Genomic DNA, 24,047 nt, shown 5'->3' on the forward strand with positions numbered 1-24,047 from the left:
GGCATATACCAAAAAAAAAAAAATTTAGCCCTGGCAAGTTTGGCTCACCAATTAGAATGTTGGCCCATGGACTAAAGAGTTGCAGGTTCGATTCCGGTCAAGGGCACATAGCTCGGTTTCAGTTCAATCCCCAGCCCTGTTTGGGGTCGTGTGGGAGACAGCCAATTGATGTGTCTCTCTCTCATCAATGTTTCTCTCTCTTTCTCTCTCTCCCTCCTCCCTTCCCACTCTATCTGAAAATAAATGGAAAAATATCCTCAGGTGAGGATTAAGTAATAAATAAATAAATAAATAAATAAATAAATAAATAAATAATTTTAAAAAGAGGAAGAAAGGAATGAACAAAAGATAAAAATTGTGCTCAACTGAGGCTTGTCCATCTTTTAAAGAGTTTTCCTGGAAGAGTTACCCATTAATTCTAACTTCTATATCACATGACCTTTCACTCTTAGCTGCAGGGAAGACTGACAAATGTCATTGCCTCAGCTGGGCACATTGCCTCTCTGAATAAAACTGTGATAAGACAGAAGTGGAGAATGGATGTTGGATAGGCAACCAGCAGTTTCTGCATACTCATTTTTTAAAAAAATTGTATATATTTTAAGCCCCAGAAGATATTGTTATGTTATATAGTTGGTATTCATTTAGTTTTACTAATATTTTCCTTTTTTTTTTATTTCTTTCTCTGACTTCAAGCTTCCAGCCAAGGGCATATTTCTTCTGCCTGAAGAATAGCTTTTATTATCCTTTACAAATGCTAGTGACAAAGATATTATTTTTGTTTGTCTAAAAATGTCTTTATTTTATCTTCAAGTTTGAAATATATTTTTGCTGTGTATAGAATTCTAGATTGGAGGTGATTTTCTTTCAATGTGTGTTTATCCTATTGCTATTCCTTTGATACAGTTTGGTTTTTTTTCTTATTCCTCTCCCCCTAGTTGTTTTTAAGATTTTCTCATTGTTACTGGATTTCAGAAGTTGGACTATGATATTCCTACTGTATTTATTCTGATTGTGTTTTCTATTGCTTCTTAAATCCATATCTTGATGTTTTTCATCTGTTGTGGAAATTCTCAGCCATTATCTGTTGAAATATTCTTCTGTCCCTTCTCTCATGCTTCTTTAATTCCCCAGTTGCATGTCAGACAGAATCAACCTATGCTCTTTTCTGTGCTTTCCATCACTTCATCTTTCCTTGTTCTGGTCTGGCTTATCTTCCAATTTACTAACTCACTCTTTATCTATTTCTAATGTTTGTTAAAACCATCCACTGGTTTTAAATTTAATTATTAAATGTTTTAGTTCCAGAATTTCCATTTTATCTTATTTTACACATTTCCTAGTCTCTGCTAAAATTGTGATTTTGGTCTTTTTTATTCCTTGATAACATTTAATTATGTTTTTCTTTTAAGTTCTTATCAGATGTCTCCCTTATCTGGATCTCCTATGAGTCTTTTTCTATTGTCTATTGTTTTTCTTAGATTTTGTTTATGTATTGTCTCCTCATAAACCTGGTGTTTTAGTTTTTTTGTTTTTTTAACAAAACCTTTTTATTATGGAAAATTCAAATATATGAAAGAAGATATATACATAAAATAATAAAACCCCTTGTATACACCACCCAGCTTCAATAATTACCAACACATGGCTAGCCATTATTTACTTATACTGCTATTCCATTTTTTTCTTCCTCTCACTAGCTTATTTAACTTCTATTTTTAAAGAGAGAGAGAGAGAAACAGCGATGTGAGAGAGACACATCGATTGGTTGCCTCCTACATGACCCCTACTGGGGCCTGGGATCAAACCTGTAACTCTGGTCCATGGCCACTAGCTTATTTTAAATCAAATCCAAGATGCAGTGTTTTATTCAGAAAAATGAATCATTTCAGTATGTATGTCTACTATTTTTACACATAAAAAATTAAAGTCAGTTTCTTAATATCATCACATGTCCAATTAGTATTTAAATTTCTCCAATTCCTTGAATCTGCTTGGTTATTTTTGATTGAGTACTGAGCATTATATATGAAAAATTATAGAGATTATATGATTTATATTTCCTTCTGGCAAACTGCTAGACCAAATGGACTATCAGTCCTAGAATACCTAAATGTAATGAGGATTTGTCTATTTCTGGTTTACCTTTGCTCTGAGGATGTAGCCCCAGCTCAAAACTTAGAGTGTTTTCCATGGTTCCTCTTTCTTGGCAAACCTCAAACTCTAATTTTTCCCTCCAGCCTTCTAAGTCTGTCAGTATCACTGTGCAGCTTCTTATCTTATGCCTAGTGCTATGGAGGTTGGCAGTCACTTTATGGAAGAAAGCTTCTCTTGCAAATACCTGGTTTATTTCTATGGGCTTCTCTCCTCTCACAGGTCTTGTCTCTGCAATTCTTCCCTGCCTTGGTAGCTTTCTGATACTTTCAAACAAAGTTTTTTATACTTTGTCTATCTTTTCTGTTTATTCTCAGTGGGAGAGTTGGTTCTGACCACCTTGTCCACCAATAACACTTTGTAAAATACCAGTTTAAAAAAATCTCTTTTTGCCCTGGCCAGTTTGGCTCAGCAGTTAGAGAGCTGGCCTGCGGACCAGAGAGTCCTGGGTTCAGTTCCTGCTAAGGCAGCGATTCTCAACCTGTGGGTTGCAACCCCTTTGGGGGTTGAACGACCCTTTCACAAGCGTTGCCTAAGACCATTGGAAAATACATATTTCCAATGGCTATTCATAACAGTAGCAAAATTACAGTTATGAAGTAGCAACGAAAATAATTTTATGGTTGGGGGTCACCACAACATGAGGAATTGTATTAAAGGGTTGTGGCATTAGGAAGGTTGAGAACCACTGTGCTAAGGGCATGTGCCTCAGTAGCAGTTTGTCCCTGGTCCTGGTTGAGGTTGTGTGGGTGGCAACCAATGTGTCTCTTTCAAGTCCATGTTTCTCTCTCTCTCTCTCTCTCTCCCCCTCCCTCTCTCCCGTTCTAGCTAAAGATAAATGCAAAAATGTCCTCGGGTGAGGATTTAAAAAAAAAAATCTCTTTTTGCCCTGGCCCCAGTCAAGACCACATACCTGGGTTGCAGGTTCACTCCCAGGCCCTGATCAGGGTCGTGCTGGAGGCAACCAATCGATGTGTCTGTCTCACATCCATGTTTTTCTCTCTCTCCCTCCCTCCCTTACACTCTATCTAAAAAAAAAAAAGAAAAAAAATCAATGGAAAAATATCCTCTGGTGAGGATTAACCAAAAGAAAAGATAATAATAATAACATCTCTTATAATGAACTAAGCACTTATAGTATACTAGGTTTACATGTGAGAAGAAAGAAATGAGTGGGTTGTTATTCTTTGTTTCAACTTGACCTTGGGCCTTTTAGTCTATACATGGAATACATTGTATATATTTTATATTAAAGATACAAAAATTAGCACAGTTGTGATCTGGATCTCTACCTTCTTCAAACAAGGAGATCTTACTTTATGACTCACAATAAAATTAATTCTTATTGTAAAAAAATTAATTTTTAAAATAGTAATTTAAAAAAGAAAGAAACAAAAGGAAAGGAAACAAAAAAGTAAAGAAAAAAAATATTCTATAATTTAAGATTCTCTCAATATCTGCCTGAGACTATGCTGTCAAATGTCAGATGGTGAAGGCAGACTGAAGTCAAACAAATATTTACAACTACATATATGGCAAATACACTGTAATTTATTTTATTTTTGAAACAGATTGTGCTTACTTTGTGCTAGGCACTTTTCTAAGTGCTTTACAAATATTAACTCATTTAATCCTCATAACAAACCTATCAGGAAAGAACTATTAGTTCCATTTGTGATGGGGCAATTGAGGCAGAATAAGTTGCTGAAATTCATAGAACTGATAAGTGGTAAAGCTAGACCTTAGCTCAGCCAATTTGACTCCAGACTTTGTTTTAATCATTCTGTCATGCTGTTTGTAATACAGGCAGGGGGAATTGGATTTTCTAAAGATTTATTTTTCAATTCTCAGAAATTAACATGAACATCATATTAACATCACTCAGTTTTCCACACAATTGAAAAGATGGCCTCTGTACAACATTGGTAACTAGCAAAGATACTCCAGAATTAAATGAAAATAAGCAGCTTTTTTTTTTTTTGTCTTCCACTTATCTCTGTCATTTTCCTTAGCTGTCTGTGCTATCTAAGCTTAGTGTGGCCTTCTGACAGGAAGTATCTGGGAGAAAATCTTGGAGAGCTGATTCTATGATTTCCTGACACTGACCCCCTGTCTGCCATGTTTTCACTGGTTGTAGGCTGAAACCAGGTCCTGTGCCGTCTGTCTTCTATGCCATAAGCAAACACACCATTGTTCAGGGCGGAATGTATTTATTCTCTTGCCCAGTTAGTTCCTCACTCTTCTTTCTCCTTCCTCCATTTTGGTAGCATTTACATCACCTCAAGAAGTATGATTGGGAAGTTTTCCATTTCAAATACCAATGTGAAAATGTACTGTGGTGGTTTATAAGACTGTCTCAGAATAGGCAAGTTTTCATACCAAACATCGTGCTCGGCATTTTAGCTAACTTATTCCTCGTTTATTTCTCACAACCATATTATTCCTACTTTATAGAAGATGGACTTGAAACATGGAGAGGTTAAACAACCTTCCTATGGTGACAAGCTCTGATCTTTCTGACTCCAAAACTCAAGCATTTTTTTTTAGTATTCTTCAGCCTTCCATGCAAGGGAAATCAGTTATATGCTGCCTAGCAAGGGGCATTTCAGTTATCCTTATAAATCTTACATGGACTGCCTACAGATCACCCTCACATGTGTTAAACATAAACTTTTATTAAATGAGCTGCTCTAATCATTTCCTTTTCTCAGGGGCTATGCCGTTGCCAGCAGCAGTGACGACCGCATGAATGAGCCTCCAACCTCTCTCGGGCTTGTGCCTCATCAGGTTAGTGATTTGGAAATGAAATCACAATTCTGGACCTGTTCCAAGTAGTGCAGGGGGAAAGCATTTAGGGTCACTTTACATGCCATCAGCCCAGTCCACCTCTTCTCCACCCTACTTATCCTCCAGCCTCCCTGGAATTTCAGTGGGAGTGCTTTATGACCACCGGGAAAGTATCCTGTTCTGTGGGATGGTGACGAGAAGAAATCATGAATAAGCAGCATTACCCAGAGTTGTTGATGCATTTAGTGTGTTTACTAGAAGTCTCATAATGGAGGATAAAAAGAAAGAACAGACTTTGGAGTCAGCCAGATAGAGGTCTAAATCATAGCCCTGCAGTTATTAAGGTGGCCTTCCTTGGTCAAGTCACTAAACTTCTGTGAGCCTTAGTTTTTTAAATCTATAAAATGGAGACAATAGTACTGACCTCATTGCAGAGATAAGGGATGATATATAGAAAGAGCTGAGCAACAGTGAGTGCCTGTCATAGCCCCTCAATAAATATACCTGCTATGTTTGTTGCTGCTATTTGTTATTATTATTGACTCCCTAGTCAAATACAAAGCCTTTATAAGCATGCCTGGGAAAACCATTAGAAGTGTGCAGCATCACCAAATAGTGGGGTGTGTTTTCAGGAAAAGAATCTGCAGCATCCTAGGAAAGGTCTATTCCATTGAAAGTGAAAAAAAAAAAGTAGTGGAATGCAAATTTAGAATTCCTCTTGCCTCTTCAGTAATTCTCTTATTCTATGTTTGGAGGAATGAAGAGGTTTTCTAGTGTTAGATTTTGCAAATCATTTCTCTAGATTTCATGCGTGCATGTCAGTCTGTAACAGGCAGGCTGTCTTCGTCCATGAAGCAGTGATAGTGCCCAAGAGTCCTGACTGGGAATTTTCAAGGATAAGACTTGCAAATGAGTGCAGGGAGCAGGGTGACTCACTTGTTCACATCTCTCTTCCTCCTCTCCACCCGCCTCCTGTCATCTAAGACAGCCCTATCACTTTCCATTTAAAGATGAGAATCAGAAGAGGGGAGATTACTTGTCCATGGTCCAGAGTGAGATAGTGGACAAGCTACAATCCAGACCTAAACTTGGCCCTCTGACAAATGCTCTGAGATTTTGCGAGTGGAAAGAGCCCGGGCCTGCACACTGAAAGAGTTAGCTTCGAATCACTACAGCAACCTCTTGCACTAAGTCACCCTCTGTAGGCCTGTGTTAAGTCCCTTACCATCCCTGAGCCTTAGTTTCCACATCAGTAAAAGCAGATGCTTTACCTTGTGTCCAGAATTATGTTTGTAACAAGGCTTTATAAACCCTAAGACACTGTGCAATGTGGTCTTTCCAGCCTGCCTCACAAAGGTGACATTTATTTGACATAAATGTGTTAATCTTTTCTACAGAAACATTTCCAGTAGGACCCAACAGAGACTGTAATAACCCTCCATCATAGGGAAGTGGTCTCCCAGAGCCAACCTTTGCTATTCACACTATCCTATCTCATTCAAATCTCCACCCTTTTCTCTTTTTCATGTCTCCTTCCCTTTCTTCTGACCTTGAGGTGTGCCCTCATCTCCAATACAGATTTCATGCTGAGAAGGGCCGTAATTAAATTTTCAGTCATGCCCTTGCACTGGTTTCCTTCTTTAAGTCTTTTATATTAAATTACTGCAGTGTAGTTTTCTCAGTGCTGAGGCCAGAGGGCAAAACAGTCTCTTTATAGAAGGGGTCCAGTGTCAAAATGCATGTGCCCATGTTTTTAAAGTACTATGGCAACTAATCCCTCTCAGTATTATATACCCCCATTGAGCCTTGCAATTGTTTGTCATTCATCAACTCTTCTCATTCTTTCTCCTGGTTTTCAAATGTCTGCAGGATTATTTTGATTGTTGGCCATCTCTTCATTTAGCCTTTTCAAAGGCTGAAGAATAATGCAACCATATATGGGGAAAGCACAGTGCATGGGTGTGATTATTTGCTTACATTATTTCAAGTTTCAAGCCTTTATTTTTAGCTACTTTCTAAAAAAGAAAGTGGAGAAAGAACTTTAAAATTATTAATCAGGGTTGTGTGGCCCCTATTTATAGGCTTTAAATTCTTTTGTTTTTTTAAGTGGAGTGAGTTCATTTATTCAACTGTGTTTTGATTAGAAGAATACCACTTCCACAAAAACACTGGACTATGTTGCAATGCCCTGTTGCAGACTCAGCACTTCCCTCCTCCTCTTCCTGGCTCTCAGAGACAAATGGTTTCCTGTTGGAGAGGAATTCGGTCAACCCCTTTGTGTGCTTTGTATACAGAGAATGACCAGTGACGTTCCCTGGGCTCATTTTCCTCAGTTCCCCAAAGGAGAGTGTTTATTAATTGGCCCTTGTGGAATGAGCTGTAGTAGGAAAGTGATAGTCCTTGGACGGAGAATCACAGGGCCCCCCACTAGCAACTCATTGTGTAATTTGGAGAAAGCTGCCTAGTAGCCTGTGCTCCCTGAATCTCTGCTCTCCTCTGCCTCAGACCTGGGAGGCTTAAGGATTACTTTGTTGATCTCTCTGTGGGACCACAGCCAGAATTTGGCCCATCCAGAGACTGGCCAAGTGCAGAAAAAGGCTTGATTAGGCCCTGAAATTCAGTGATAGTCAGCCTGGAAAAAACCCTCTTACTGAATTTGAAAACCATGAAAAAAAAAAAAACATTTGAAACCATAGGCTTATGGTTTTCTTCTTTTTTAAGAACATGTATCTGGCACAGTATATATGAATGGGATTCTGTACGCAGGCAGCAGCAAGTATAAACCACTTTCTGTCTACAAAGAGGGTGATTTTTAACTTGTCATCATTTTATTGATGTATAAAAGACATGTTGAGAATCACACAAATCCTTAAATATTTAACTTTGATTATCTCAAAATGAACATACTCATGCACCTAGCAGACAGATCAAAATAAAATATTATCAGGCATCCCCAAAACCCCTCTTGTGCTTCTTCTAATTATTATTGCCTCCTTTCTACACAGAGGCAAGCATCGCTTGACTCATAACCATGGGAAACTTTTGTCTAATTTTGGACTATTTCTAAATGAAATCATACAGTATATACTCTTTGGAGTCTGAATTCTTTTGTAGAGATAACTTTTTCATTATAGATTGTAGCATAGTATTATTCCCTTTGTTTCCCATCAAGTGGGATATTTTATTTAAAAAAAAAAAAAGTTTATTTTCCTGACTCCTGGGATGGTGGCTGGGTACTGTGAGGCCAGACCTTTCTCCTGGTTCTTTGGTGGGAGGCACCATTCAGGTGTTATAAAATGTATAAGCCACTCCTGACATCTCCAGGACATTGATTTGCAGGCTGATTCTTAATGTGACAGAAATCAGTCACCTATGAAGCTGCTGGTCATTTGGCTGGACATCCATTAAAGAATGAAAAACAGGTTGGCAATACAACAGTCATTCAAACGCCATGGTCATTAGTATAGCAGCCCTGATTTCATCCCATTTGTGGACCAGGCAGTTCATGTCTTTTGTCTTCGGGTGAATGTACTCTTGGTTCTCAAGTACTGATGAATAAAGACCCTGAATGTGTGTGCTCTTCCTGGGGGTTTGGACTTGCCAACCCCATTGGTTCTCTCAGGCTCTTGAGTTCTTGTTTTTTGTTACTTTCAGAAAAGTAGAACAAAGCCCAAACTAGGACAGGACCTAGGGAGGGACCTGGTCTGGGAAATCTCTAAGGAGGCAATTACTGAGATAGAACTGGGTCTCTCCAGCCAGGCCTTGGACTGCTATTTATTTGGCCTTTCTGCACAGGCTGTGCCCCACAAGTCTTCAGGCCTTTATCTTTTAATAAGTTCTCTTTACTGTGCTCAGAAATGCTTATCTCAGTGTGTGTCTAGGGATCTAGATTGACTGCTGAGAAAGAGGTTAAAAAAAAGTGGTAAGAGCATATTTCCTGAGATGTAGCCCAAGAAAAGGAATTCCCTCCCTCCTCTGGTTCTATACCCCTCAGATTGATGACTATGGAAATGGCAAGAAAAACAATCAGTCCAAATGTCTGATGTTTCACCATATCAGCTGTTGTGGTTTGTAACCTACTCATCTTCCCTCCCTCCATTCAATCATCCCTTCTACAAATGATTCCCAAACGCTGACTCTGTGCCAAGCACCATTCGGTTCAGAGAAGTTAAGTAGTTGACACAAGATCACCTTGTGTTTAGCTCCATTTACGTTTGGAGTCACCTAAGGTGTTAGATGTACCCATTTGGATGTGGTAGAATCTGTTCCAGTAGGGTGGCGCCTGAACAGAAGGAGGATCTGTGTACAAGACCTGAAAATGTCTGGACTTCCTGTATGAGGCCCTCATTTAAGAGAGGAGGATTCCCTTTTCTTGGTACACAAAGGAGAGGATAAAATACAGATAGTGTCAGAGTTCAAAAGCATGTCAGATAGCATGTCTTGTCCCGAGGACTTGGGTATACATTTATCGGTTGAAGGATGTTAGTTGTGCCCCAGGAGTTCTGCTCACCTGATTAGGCTGTCCTGTTTGACAGGTCCCATGTTCGAGGCGCCTGAAGTCTATATATGTGGTAATATAGATCTCATTAGAATCCCAGCTTTTTTCCTTAATTTTATTTTCATCCATTCATTTATTAGCCCATTTTACAAAAGGATTTGAAGCAGCTCTTGCCACTTGTCTCTGTTCAAAATATTGAACTTCAAAATATTGAACTTAATATTTTATGTCAATAAAACAGGGATAATAATATAATAAACTCCTGGAATCCGTGTACAGAATAAATTATATGACATTTACTAAACATTAGCAGTTCTGAGCACATAAGGGACACTTCTATATGTTGGTTTTATATTTCTCTTTCACTTTGAGTTAAAATGCTAAAGTGGGAGCTTATCTACGCTCCTAAAAAATTAAGTTTCAAAGAATCTAATAAAACTCTGGAAGCACTGAGTGAGTAGGGAAGGGTTGAAAGGATTAACTCCATTCTGCAGAATTTTTCTAATGATGACACTGGCTCATTTCCAGCTTACTTTTTCTGCCCCATGGAGACTCCAGTTTGATAATGAGAGGGGTCAGCAGTGGTAGCTGAAGCTGTTGTCTGAAACAAAGACCACTGTGGTGTCCGGGGGGGTTTGCAATTGCTAAACTCTCCACTTTGGCATTGAATTTGATTAAGAATCTTTTCAACATCCAAGAGCGATCTGGAGTTTGGAGTCAGTTTTTATTTATGCAAACTCCAAGCTCTAGAAATATTGCCAGGCCTGCTGGAAACTGGTGTGAATTAAAGCAGTAGGTTCCAATTGTGGTTGCAGCTGTGCCTTCTTAGAATGGCTATTTGTTTCTGGGAGTTGGAGCTTCACTTCCCATTGAGGCAAGGCAGGCTTGGAGCTCAAGTTGATTTTACTCAGCTGAGGTATAAACACCAGAATGGAAGGAACCCCTTTTATTCCTGATCTACTTATTTTGTAGCCAGCTGGGCACAATTGACTGAATATAATTAAACCACCCAGGCCCTGATAGCAGCCATCTAGATGCTGAGTTTTGGGTTTGGGGGAAGGGGTGTTTAATTCCTCTGGCATTCTCTTTCTTTTTACCCCCTTCTTGCTTTCTTCTCCCAGATTTTGGAGCCAGAAAGAACAGAACTGAGTTTCCTGGCTTTGCTACTTGATAGTTATAGAACCTTGGGCAAGCCATGCCACCTCCCCCAGCCTTGATTTCTTTATCTGGAATGTGAGGGAAGGTCACAGGTTGTAGTGAGGCCAAAATGAGATGAGTGTATGAAAACACAGGGACAGCATTTAATAAATGTCAGTGCTCTCCTCCCTCTCCCAGACCATCATTTTCCACATTGTCAAGAGGCCTTAGTTCCTATGTAAGTAGAGAAATAATTTTGATATCATTTTGTAAAGCCTTTTCATTAAATATTAATTTAGATGTGGGCTAAATTAGGTGAGTGTGGTGGTGCTGTTCTTATAAAATGAGGAAAGAACAAGAGGTTTGCTAACTGCTTCCATCTGTGTCTTGACATCTAACAGGTGATGTTAAGTTGGTATAGAGAAAAGCACAGGAAGGTGTAAATAAGGTTGGTAACTGAAAGCATTTTGTTTTGCATGCTTGCCTGATGAGAATCACCTGGGGTTCCTGTTATACATACAGATTCTCAGGCCTTACCCCAGACCTTTTGAATCAAGTTCCAGGTGATTCTTATCAGGCAAGTTTAGAAAAATACTGAATGAGCATATTGCCTTACACACTGCACACTTATAAGTAGGAAGGTGATGGTGAACTTTTCTCCACCCAAGCAAGGGACAAATCTTTATAAAGTTTATGATTATAAATTGGAGCCTGGCATCTCTAAATTGGTGTGAATATATTTATTAAGATTTTGCCTATGGAGCCTGGATTTTAGATTTCTCTGGGATGTCTAAGGAAGGTGCTAAACTTTTAAGTAGCAACCTCTGCTCCTTAACTTTTATGCATTTCTTGTAAGATTAAGAAAATGTAGATCATGTTGTGCAAGCTCAGTGCATTTGTAGTACTGGGGATTTAAAGCATTAGCATTGGAGACAGACTTCAAATTGCCTGAATGGTAGTAAGTTGGAGTTTTTCTTGTGGTTTATTTGGGACATGTTTTCTCTGTATAGTTTAGATATGAATAATTTGATAGGCTTTGTTTGGGGGATGTTGGTGTTTTTATCATTCATTCATTTCATGATGAATAATATTGAGTATCTTTTATGAGAAAATCACTGTACTGTGGACAAACGCAAATAGTTCAACCCGTGTCTTGCCCTTTAAAAGCAAGAGAGATAAATAATTATTTTTTAAAATAATTATAGCTCTGGCTGGTTTGGCTCAGCACATAGAGTGTCAGCCCACGGACAAAAGGTTGCAGGTTTGATTGCTGGTCAAAGGCATGTACCTGCGTTGCAAGTTCAATCCCTGGCCCCAGTCTGGGTCATGCAGGAGGCAGCGAATCGATATGTCTCTCTCACATTGATGTTTCTCTCCCTCTCTCTCCCTCCCTTCTACTCTATCTAAAAAATCAGTGGAAAAATAATCTTAGGTGAGGATTAACCAAAAAATAACTATAGCACACAGATTGATCCTAAAATTCATTTGGAAAGGCAAAGGACCCAGAATAGCCAAAATAATCTTGAAAAATAAGAACAAAGCTGAAAGACTCACACTTCCCAGTTTTGAAAGTTACTATAAAGCTAGAGTAATCAAGACAGTGTAGTACTTTCATAGGATAGATAGCTAGATCAACAGAACAGAATTGAGAGTCCAGAAATGAACCCTTACATTTATGGTCATTTGACAGTTGAAGTAGGAGAAGAGTCTTTCCAACGAAGGGTTGGGACAACTGGATTCCCACATGCAAAATAATGAATTTGGACCTTTTTTCTTGCACCATATACAAAAATGAACTCAAAATGGAAGATAGACCTAAATGTAAAAGCTAAAACTATAAGACTTGAAGAAAGCATAATAAATCTTAGGCAATGGTTTCTTGTATGTGACATCAAAAGGCCAAGCAACCAAAGAAAATAAATAAGACTTCATGACAATAAAGAAATTTTGTGCTTTAAAGAACACCGTCAAGAAGGTGAAAAGATAACCTATAGAATGGGACAAAATATTTGCTAATCATATATCTGATAAGAAACTTGTTTCCAAAATATATAAAGAACTCTTCAATTTAACAATAAAAAGAAAACTCAATTTAAAATTTGGCAAAGAATTTGAGTAGACATTTCTCCAAAGAAGATATACAAATGGTCAAGAAGCACATGAGAAAATGCTCAAAATTATTAATCATTAGGGAAATGCAAATCAAACCAACAGTGAGATATCACTTCATACACACTAGAATGACTAATAAATTTTTTTTAAAAGACAATAGCAAGTATCAACAAGAAGGTAGAAAAACTAGAAACCTCATACCTTGCTAGCAAGAATGTAATATGGTACAATCACTTTGTAAAACAGTATAGCAGTTCTTCAAGCGTGTAGTTACCATCTGACTCATTAATTCCACTCTGTGGAAAGAAATGTCCGTCGGCTGGTGGGTGGATAAACAAAATGTGGTATATTTATACAATGGAATATTATTTGGCAGTAAAAATGAAGTACAGATACATGATACAGTATGGATAAAAATATGCCGAGTGAAAAAGGACTATTTTGTATGATTCCATTTATAGGAAATAAACAAAATGGGCAAATCAGTAGACAGATTTACAGAAAGTAGATTAGTGGTTTGCAAGGTCTAGAGAAAGTAGATAAAGGAAACTAACTGCTTATGAGTTCTAGGTTTCTTTTTGGGTAATGGAAATGTTCTGAAATTGGATACTAGTGATGGTTATACAACTCCATGAATATACTAAAAGTCACTGGATTGTGTGCTTTAAAAAGATGGATTTTATGTTACATGAATGATATCTCAATAAAACTGTCATTTTTTTTAAAAAAGTAATTATTACACAAGGTATTTTTATTTTTATTTTTTTATTTATTTATTTATTTTTCCTCACCCGAGGACATTTTTCCATTTTTTTGTTCAGGTAGAGTGGGAGGGAGAGAGAGGAACAGAGAGAGAGAGAGAAACATCGACGTGAAAGGGACACATCGAGTGGCTGCCACCTGCACGACCAACCAGGGCCGGGGACAAACTGCAACCGAGGTACGTGCCCTTAGCGGGAACCGAACCCGGGTCTCTCTGGACCGCAGGCCGACGCTCTAACCACTGAGCCAAACCGGCCAGGGCATACAAGGTATTTTTATTATAAATGCCAAAAAGAAGTCCAGATAGATGATGGAGACATTTCTAAGTTGGTTGGTAGGTAGATTGAAGGTTTATGAAAGAAGTGTGTTTGAATTGAGTAAGGCTTTTAAGGGAGATGAAGATTTGGATATGTAGCTATTTCCAAAAGGAAGAGTTCTCTGAGTCCTAGAATTCAGTGTGAGACAAGATGTGAAACATGGAAATGTCTTTGGAAGGACAGTTGTAGTTCAGTTTAGTTAGCATTTGTGAAAAGATTTAATCCAAGACATAATGGAAAGGCCAGTTGGGCCCAGATTAGGAAGAGCCTTAAATGCCAGTATAAGGAATTCTCTGCTATATTTGGTCAGCCCCAGGAATTTGATTAAAAGTGACACACCCTAGCCTGGCTGGTGTGGCTCAGTGGTTGAGCATTGACCCATGCACCAAGAGGTCACGGTTCAATTCCTGGTCAGGGCACATGCCCAGGCTGTGGGCCCGATCCCTAGTGGGGGGCATGCAGGAGGCAGCCAATCTATGTTCTCGCTCATCGATGTTTCTCTCTCTCTCTCCCTCTCCCTTTCTTTATCTCTAAAAATCAATAAAGAAAAACATTTTTTTAAAAAATGACACACTTCAGAGCTGTATATTGGAAAAATTTATCAACAGCAGAGTGTTGCATTAAATGGACGGAAGAGAGCTCACGTGGGAAGAGACCCATTAGGAGTCTGTTGCCATTGGTTTGAGAAGGCTTTCCTCTTAAATTACCTAAAACTTGAATTACTTTAAGTCCTGGGCCTTCTGATACCAACTTGGTGAATTTGAAAAGCCTCACATGCACATGTTATTCTACTTCATTTCCTGGGAAAATGAATCACAGTTTCCTAGTAAAGAGCTATCTGGGTTACTAAACAATATTATGTGGGCCCTTGCTTGGCCAACCCATTGAATTTGGCTTCTTTTTCTTCTATTGCTCACCACCTGTGTTTTTGTTTTTATTTTGTCTCTTTTTTTCCTTTCTCTCCTTTTTCTCTCTTCAGTTTGGTTCCTAACTGGGTCTTCTATCTCCCTTTCCTTCCCCACATCCAATCATGAGACAGTTTAGCAGAAAAAATTACCAGTACTTTTTGGTACAACATAAAGAAAGCTTGATATTGGCTATATAAAGAAAAGAGAATGAATAAATCTTTTCATGACGCTTATATGGAGAAATTAACATATAGGTGGTGTCAACAGACATTTTAATGGAAAATATGCTCCTAAGATAACATTTTTTCTAGGTAAATTTTATATTAATGAAAATTCTTTTGAGCCCATAACTTCCAGATCTCATGAGAATCTCAACATTCCCATTTATGTCTTTCCATTTAAGTCTTCTCTGCCAGTTATATGTCTTCCATTTTGATGTCCTGAATAGCAAACTTAAGGCCCAGATTGTGCCTCAAGTACTGCATTATAAAGTGGCCACCACATTCCTGAGACATAGGAAACTAAGCCATTGTTACATTTCAGAGGTTCAAAATGAGGTTATCTACAAATTACCCCAACTATATAATTTATGATTTCTACCAAAGACTTTTGATTTTGGATTGCATTGATAAGGAAATTTAAAAAATGGCTACAGGCATTTTTGTCAAGGTTAGATTGCAATTAGACTGTTAGCTGCAGTGTGGGTGTACAGATGGAATTATCCAAACTCAGAAGAAAGCCTGTTTCTTTATTATTTTTTTCTTTTTTGATATTAGAGAGAGAGAGAAAGGGAGAGGGAGAGAGAGAGATAAACATTGATGAGAGAGAACATTGATTGGCCGCCCCTACTGGGGATCAGGCCCTGACCAGGAAATGAACCCGTGACCTCTTAGTGCATGGCTTGACGCTCAACCACTGAGCCACACTGGCTGGGCAGAGGCCTGTTTTGGTAAAGAGTTTGTCAGGCTTTGTTTTGTTTTGTGGTGAGTGTTGGTAGCATGGCAAAAGGCAACACTAGTGTGTGGGTTAGTTCTTTTGCTCTATTCAAGTGAGACTTAAATTTGTGTTGAGACCTAATATTGAAGACTAACGCAGTGATATGCTGAGAGAAAGGGAAAGAGGCAGGGAGGGACAGAAACAAGGAAGGAAGGAGCCCAGGCCAGGGCTTGGCCAGGTTTGGAGTCTGGGAAGGTGACTTTTTTTTTAATTGAATTTATTGCGGTGACATTGGTTCACAAAATCATACAGATTTCAAGTGTACAACTCAACAGAACATCTGTACACTGCATCATGTGTCCACTGCCCCAAGCCAAGTCTCTTTCCATTTCTATCCCTCTCCCCTTTATTCACCTCTACCTACCCCCAACCTCCCTTTCCAGGAGGGCTCCTTTTGAATCTTAGCTCTGTCACTTTGTTTTTCTGACCTAAGTTGCTTCACCTTTCTGAGCTTGGGTTTTATCAACATAAGAGGAGGTAGTTGGGAAGATCAAATACATGAACTCATGGGAAGATGTGTTGTCTTATTATAAACATTGAGTCCTGTGGAGACTTTAGAGAGTTTCCATTCATATTTTAGTAATAATATCTTAATGATATATACAACAATTTAAAACTCCCCTTTTTGTGTAAGTATAGCTCTAGAGGTATAATGTTCTGAATAAATTACTTAAACCTTGGTTTGTGAAACTTGGTTGTAGCTGATCCTCAGTGGAAATCAGTTGTAGTTCAGAAGTTTATGCTCAAGATGGCGCTGTTTCCCCATAAAATTTGGTGATGTTTTGCATTTTATCCCTCTGTGTTCTAAGTCAAGCGAATAACTGGATATATATTTAGCACTGTGTTTGCCTTCTGTTGTCCCCAGGCCTTCTTACTTTGTGGGGCCTCACCCAATATCACATCCTAGAAATACATACTTATCTCATATTTACTATATAACATATATGAGAGTTATAATAAACTGGTTGACCTGTTAATTTTTAAGACATTTATTAAAATGGAACTTTAAATTTTACAGCTTTCTCTTTGTAATTTGGAGTTAATTATGTTTTTAGATATCAAATATGTGAAAAGTTTGTAGGCCCTGGTTCCTAATGGGATAAAGGACCTAATATAGTTCTTCCTCATACTGATTATAATACAAGGGAAAATATTCATGCTGAATTTCACTTTTGTCAATAATATATGTCAAGACCATCATATTATTGTTGCCAGCTTCTTGTCTGAAACTACACATGTATTTTACAGGTGTAGTCTGAGCTTGATGTGAATGATTTTGTTTTGTTTTTAGATCCGGGGATTTCTGTCACGGTTTGATAATGTCCTTCCTGTCAGCCTGGCATTTGACAAATGTACAGCTTGTTCATCCAAAGTAAGTTGTGCTGCATTTAAGGGATTTGTCTTTTAAAATAAGCCAATCAGCCTTACCAATCAGAGGCATTAAACCCAACTGAGGGCTTTTGGGGGGAGGAGGAGGGTCAAAAAAAAAAACAAAACAGAAAGGACTTTGTTTTCATTTATCTGTATTCATTCTCACTGTATTCATTCCCACAGAGTGACCAGCCTGAGACAATTTGATTTATAGTCTACAGAGAGAGACTGAATTAGATATTTTAGTTTTGTATCAATACTTGCATATGGTAATTTTGGCTTGAACTTGAACTTTACTGGTCTTTGTTCTTCCCCCTTCCCATGTACCATCATAGATCAACTTTTTTCTTTTGGTCTCTGCTGTTTTTTAAATTGAATTTATTGGGGTAACATTGGTTCGCAAAACCACATAGATTTCAATAAAACATTATCTATACACTGCATCAAATGCCCATCTCCCCAAGCAAAGTCTTTTCCTGTCCCCATTTTACTCCCCTTTGCCCACCTCCACCTAGCCCCCATCCCAGTTTCCCTCTGTCTGTCACCACACTGCTGTCTGTGCCTGTGTGTTACATCACTGAGCAACTTTTAAGTGTTATTCAGAGGAGAGTGGATATCGGGCTGTCCTGGGGTGTGTCATTTGGAGAGCTCTATAATGACAAAGAAAAGTAAACGGAGACTAGGGGCCTGGAAGGGGAGCCAATAAAAGTTCAGCTTTGATCTTTCTAGAGGCTCTAAAAATAGAGTTGGTATGTCCTCCATTGTAATGGGAAACGGCTGATATATCTCAAAACTGCAGTGATGGCATCTCATTTTTTAATAGGCTTTGAGATAGTCTGAGTTATTTTTACATGTATGCTACGTGTCATTATAGCTGATTTCCTTTTGGATGTCTCTTTAAGCCTCTAAAACCCAGTGATTTAACCTGAGCTTTTAAGTTTTAAAACTCATGATTTTTGATAAAACTTTCACCTTCAGGTATTATGTAAAATAGTGTTGGAGTCATTAATCCCAAACTCCGGCCTCTCAGCTATAATTTGTGATTTCTTTGTTGTGTAGCCTACATCTGGCAGTATGGAAGGGATTACATTCTAGGGAAATTCTCTCTACTCTGAGTTGACAAGCTTTCTTTGAGAACTTCACTCGAGTCATATCTTATGAGAAGCACAATCCTGAGCAGTTGTCTAAAAGGTTAACTCAGATTTGACAACAGTGTTGATAAATTTGGTTAATTTCAGGTGCTCAAAAACTTAGAGTAATTTTTTTTCTTCAAAAGTTAATTAAGCTCCTGCTTTATCAAGTGTGTGTGTTGAGATTTAAAGCATACCATTTGTCAATGGTTACTGATGAGTACGTTCTTTCTGTAGTTTCTTTAAGGTATCTTATATCTGCTCAAGTCAGGGCTTCAAGGATGTCTATGTACACTTCTGTCTTCAAAATTCTAGTTTTAGGATTATATGCTTTTTAGTGGAGCACTTTTTTTCTCCCTCTGAATGGCTGAGCTAATTGGTCTCAAAATAACTTGGCAATAGTATTTATTTTCATACTGAAATTGTTTGGCCCAGGTGCTGGTTTTTCTGTGGTTTTATGTAGATCTGGCTACTCAGTGAAATAAAGATAATTGGGCTCTCTAAGTGAAATGCAAACACTTATCCTTTCTTGTTCTAGTTCTAATTAAATTAGCCCCTGAGATACTGTTTATAAAAGAATCACAAGCATGCCAGCTAACTGAGGTTCCTTATATTTTTTGAAAGAGAATAGCTTTGCATTTTGTTTTCACACTTATTGTAAGCATTACATTAAATATATGTATCACTTTTTTGTTAGCAAAATTATTTCCTCTTGGTGGTCATTCTGAGAGTCCTGCTTTACATAAACATGCTGGACGATTTAATACAAACTGACTTGGATTTTAACAGCTGTGCTATTCCCATAGCGATCACTTTTCATGTGGTCAGGGTATTAAATTTCTTTTGTGCTGGAAAGGTTGCTTCACTGGTACATGTATTTCCTTACAGTAGAAACACAGCATTTACTTACTTGGCTAACTTCTTTATTCGCTTAGGAGAATGTCATTCTCTATTATCTGCAAACCCAACATTAATACTTTGAAATGACAAATCCAATTACATTTTCATCTTTGTGCATGTGAATATTTCTTTAGTACATACTTAGCATAATATTTTTTATACTGAGTCATATCATACTTGTTATTGTTTCAAAAAGATTCTTTGGGGCTAAAAATGACTCTTGAAAAATTCTCCTTTGACATCTATGAAGTAATTTTTTCCTTTGGTAGTTTTCAGTATTTTTCCCCCCTAGAACTGAGGCCATACTTGTCTTGATTTAACCACAAACACAGACAGAAAGATTGGGGAGGTAGAATAAGCTCAGCTAAGTGATAATGTTCTTGTTCATATATATACCTTTTATAAGGCCTGAGGTATGGAAGAATACAGTTTTCTGCTTCTGTGACAGCGAAGGTGGAATTATTTACATGTAAATCATTTTTATCCTGTTTGATTTTAGCTTGGCATATAGCCAGGTGAATTGTTTCATCTTACAGAAGAGCTATTAAATAATCCGGAGGGAGGGGAATGGTGAGGAGTTACTTTCATTCCAATTTCTGTTGATTACCTTGCAAGATTTTCTGAAACAACATTATCTACTCCTGGGATTAAAAAAAACAAACAAAAAAACCCTGTTGGAAGGTATATGGGTTGTTTTTTAGTTCTAAAAAGAAATTTAGAGCCAACTAGAGTTTTGTGGAATTACTAGCAGAGGGTATCATTTTGAAACCAATACATGTATTCTTGAAAGACTTTCTCATAATACATTGAGTTAGTTTGTTATTATTAACCTTTCACCTAAATATTTTTGGGAGAAGTTAGGGTATTTTTGGGGGGGGGGGGGTAATTTTCTATTTTGATATAATTTGAAGTTGCAAGAGTAGTACAAGGAATTTCTGTGTAACCTTTACCCAGATTCACCAATTGTTTACATTTTGTGCCATTTGTGCCTGTGGGCCCTCTTCCCTCTCTGCTCCTCTACTCCCCTTTCTCTTTTTCTTAAAACTTGGAGAGTAAGTTGCAGACATTATGGTCATTTACAACTAAATACTTCAGTGTATTTCCTAAGAACAAGAACAAGAACAATGATATTCTCTTACCTAAACACAAAACGCTTATCAAATCCAGGCAATTTAATGTTTATACAATACTGTTATCTAATCCACAGTCTATATTACAAATACTGTTATTTGTACCAGTAGCGTCCTTTATATGTGTTTTCCTCCCAGACCAGGATCCAATTCAGCATCAGACAATTGCATTTAATTGTCATGTCTCTTTGGCTTCCCTCAACCTGGAAAAGTTCCTTAACCTTTCTTTGTGTTTGTTAACTTCAGTATTCTGATATTTTGCCATTTATTTTTTAGAATTTGCCTCAATTTGGATGTGCCTAATGTTTCTTTATGATTAGGTTCAGGTTCTGAATTTTTGGCAGGAATATCAGAACAGTGGTTGATGCATCCTCGTGTCAGGAGGCACGTGGTATATTTTAACACCCTTGGTGATGTTAATTGCCCCCTTTCTATATTTGTATCTAACTTCCCCAACAGTGAGAAACCTGGCTCCCATTACCCTGGATATATTTGCTCAAGTCTAGATTACACAGAAAGTAGTTGCAAAATTGCTATCCCGCCCAGCCTGTATGGCTCAGTGGATTGAGCATAGTCCCATGGACTGAGAGGTCCTGGTATGATTTCCCTTCAGGGCACATGCCCAGGTTGCAGGCTTGATCCCCAGTAGGAGGCATGTAGGAGGCAGCTAATTGATGTTGATGTTTCTCTCTTACATCTATGTTTCTTTCTTTCTTCTCTTTTTTTAATCCTCACCCGAGGATATTTTTCCATTCATCTTCAGATAAAGTGGGATGGAGGGAGAGAAAGAGAAACGTCACTGTGAGAGGGACACATCGACTGGTTGCCTCCCACAGGACCCTGACCAGGGCTGGGAACAAACCGCAACCAAGGTACGTGCCCTTGACCACAATCGAACCTGCGACCCATTGGTCCATGGGCCAGCGCTCTAACTGCTGAGCCAAACCAGCCAGAACTTTCACATGGATGTGTCTATCTTTGTCTCTCTTCCTCTCTCAAAAAAATCAGTAACAAAATTGCTGTCCCATACTACTGCAGAAAGTAAACCTACTAACTAGAGTTTAATTGTGCATGATTCCTTTTTTCTAGGTAAAATTTATTCACAGTGAAATATATAAATATTAAGAGAATTTATAAGTTTTGACAAATGTATCAACATCCATGTAACCTACATTTCAATCAAGACAGAACATTTCCATTACCTCAGAAAATCTCCTTATATGCCTTCCCAGTCAGTCTTGGGGGAGGGGGACAGTATGTTGAATATTGTGACCATTCTCTTTCCTATAAGGAGAAAGACAGGCACCTGCTGGTGCTTTGTGCAACAATAGCCTTGTTTCTGGAACCCATTAATTGACTAGAAACTTCTCTCAGATCTGCAGTCAGGGGTAGGACTGTGCATGAAGAGACTGTATGCAGAGTCTTCTTGCTCTTGTTGCATGGTTCTGTCACATACAACTTTTGTGATATTGCAAGAACTGCCTGTTATGAAGAAGCGGGCCCCCAAACTTGGTTTTCATACCATCTGGGACCTGTCTGCTGCACAGATGTAGCAAGATGAGCCCAGAAACCTGATCCTGAGATTTTGATTAGCAACCCTAATAATATACTCATTCTGGTGTGTACTATGCAGTGGGCTCTTCTGTGAATGGGTTATGATTAAACTTCCCAAAGTGACTTATTAACTTTTTGTGTGCATCTGTGTTTGCATGTCTTGAGCGCTGGTAAGGAGACGGTGGTGTAGAAATCATGTATGTTAGCTGGTATTATCATTTGGTAAATAATATTTTCTTTTTGCCTTTGTCATAGTCAGCCTATCTGTTTGTTTTTCGATATTATATAATCCTACCTTTTTTCTGTAGTATTTCTTTGTAAATTAAAAAGTGTGAAATACCAATACTAAGCTCTGCTATTTAAACTTTAAGAAAAAAACTCTGTCCCAAAGCAACCTGTTGCCTAAGAGTTATGCAAATGTACCATTTAGAGGATGGAAAGTCAAATCATAGATATGCAAGGAAAGGTTAAAGTCTTACTGTATGTCTGTTAGCAGACATTCATTTTTTTCAACTGACATTTGAGTCCCTACTGGGTGCCAAAGATACAAGGATGATTAAACTAGCCACTGCCCTTAAGGAATGCTATCTGGAGGGTGAGACAGACATATAAGCCAGTGATGGTTTCCCTTACATTGTGACACGCTCTGCAGTCAAGGTACATCCTCTTGTTATGGTATCCTAGGAAAGACGTGGGAAGGCCTTGCAGAGAGTGCCTTCTGAGTTGATGTTAAAGGGTGAGTAGGAATTTCTAGAAACACATGGGAGAGAGGACAAGAGGAAGGCATCTGGCAGGAGTATTGCATGTATAAAAAGCCAGAGGCAAGAAAACAAGGCACTTTTGTTTTTCAATTTTTATTAATTTTTTTTGTTTCAGATGCTTCTCCTTTTCCCCCCTAGACACCCTCCTCCCCACCCTGCCCCCCCCCAACAAAGCACATTTTTTAAGTTGTTCAGTGTAACAGTTGCAACAGAGCCTGAGACACCTAATTCCCTACAAATTGTCTTCTTGTCTTTGTGAATTCCACTTCAAGTTCAGCTGTTCTTGAGTTGGAATCTGCTATACTTTGTCTAACACTTGAGGCTGCTGTTTTGAATTTCATAATTCCATATAAAACTCTTTCTCACCTTAGGGGGTTTCCTAGCCTAAGGAATCTAGCAGCTGCAACAGGGTGGTGTGGAGGCCAGGAAGTCAGTCAGGGGATTTCCAGGGTCCTGGCTCTACTCCCTCGCTGGCTGGCTGGAGTGACCGCGAGCAAGGTGCTCCCCCCTCCCCCACCCCCGCTTTCCGCCTCCATTTCTTCTTTTGTTAAATGAGTCAGTTGGATGAGATAAGCTCTGGCTGTCGACTGACACTAAAAGTTACTAGCTTTTATATTTTATTTACTTAATTTTATTTTAATTCTTTTTTATTATATTTTTAAAATCACGACATATATTTAAGGATAAAATAAGAGAATCAACCATATTCCAACAAATCAGATCACTGTAAGCTGTTGTCTCTACCCTTCTTGACTTAGGAGAACACTATATGTATAGAGGTACACATAGATAATTTTTCTCTCTGAACCATTCCTATTATACGTTTGAAATTAGCTTTAGAGAGAGGGAGTTAGGTGCTACATCAAGGATACTCCCCACTCCTCTGATACGATAGGGTTTTAAATCTCAGTCATTTACAAGGACTGGCCAGAGCCCAGTCGGAAGAGCTCTCCAAAGCTTGTGCCAGGAATTTTTGCATATAGCTTCTCAGTGGCAAATATTACTCAAAACTGGACTGCAGAGAGGTTTTCCTTCTCCTTTCCAAAAGGAACATAAATCTCTGATTTGGAAAATGATGAGTAACCCCCAGGTTCCCTTTTCCTATCTCATTTACCCAGCGAGGCCTCAAGTCTTCTGTTTTAATGTGTGATGGGTTCCATATGTATGGTTGTGTGGTGTAAACTGTATCCCATGTCTGGTCCTTAGCAACTAGTGTTTCTCCAATCTCCAGAACTGCTTGGTTCCCAAAAGGAGATGGAATATCCAGCCAGAGCCAGAGTGGAGTATTTAGTTACAAGCTCTAACCTCAGAGCTCTTGGCTCTTCACCTCCTTGAAAAACCTTGGACATTTCTCCCTTTGCTTCAATTTCCTCATCCATAGAGTGGGGAAAATATTTTCTGTTTCCCAGGGAAATTGCAATGGCTGACGTGTCTCCAGTTCCCTGTGACCAAGTACCAAGGCCTTTGCCCACTCTTGGGACTGATGTTGACATCAGAATTAGAAGAAAACAAAGACCCCTGTGATTGCAT

The 24,047-nt window shown here is 38.5% G+C and overlaps 1 protein-coding gene across 13 annotated transcripts in view; it reads left to right on the forward strand.

Annotated features, from left to right (window-relative positions):
* ATG7 (autophagy related 7) overlaps positions 1–24,047 on the forward strand; it is a 274,296-nt gene that overhangs the window by 87,479 nt on the left and 162,770 nt on the right. For all 13 annotated transcript variants that reach the window (XM_036266281.1, XM_036266275.1, XM_036266277.1 and 10 more), the window contains 2 exons: positions 4,866–4,941; positions 16,963–17,043. In XM_036266281.1, the coding sequence (XP_036122174.1) occupies positions 4,866–4,941; positions 16,963–17,043 (157 nt within the window). The remainder of the gene's footprint in view (positions 1–4,865; positions 4,942–16,962; positions 17,044–24,047) is intronic.

The sequence above is a fragment of the Molossus molossus genome, unplaced genomic scaffold (genome assembly GCF_014108415.1).
Source record: "Molossus molossus isolate mMolMol1 unplaced genomic scaffold, mMolMol1.p scaffold_m16_p_18, whole genome shotgun sequence".
In the NCBI taxonomy this organism is placed as follows: domain Eukaryota; kingdom Metazoa; phylum Chordata; class Mammalia; order Chiroptera; family Molossidae; genus Molossus; species Molossus molossus.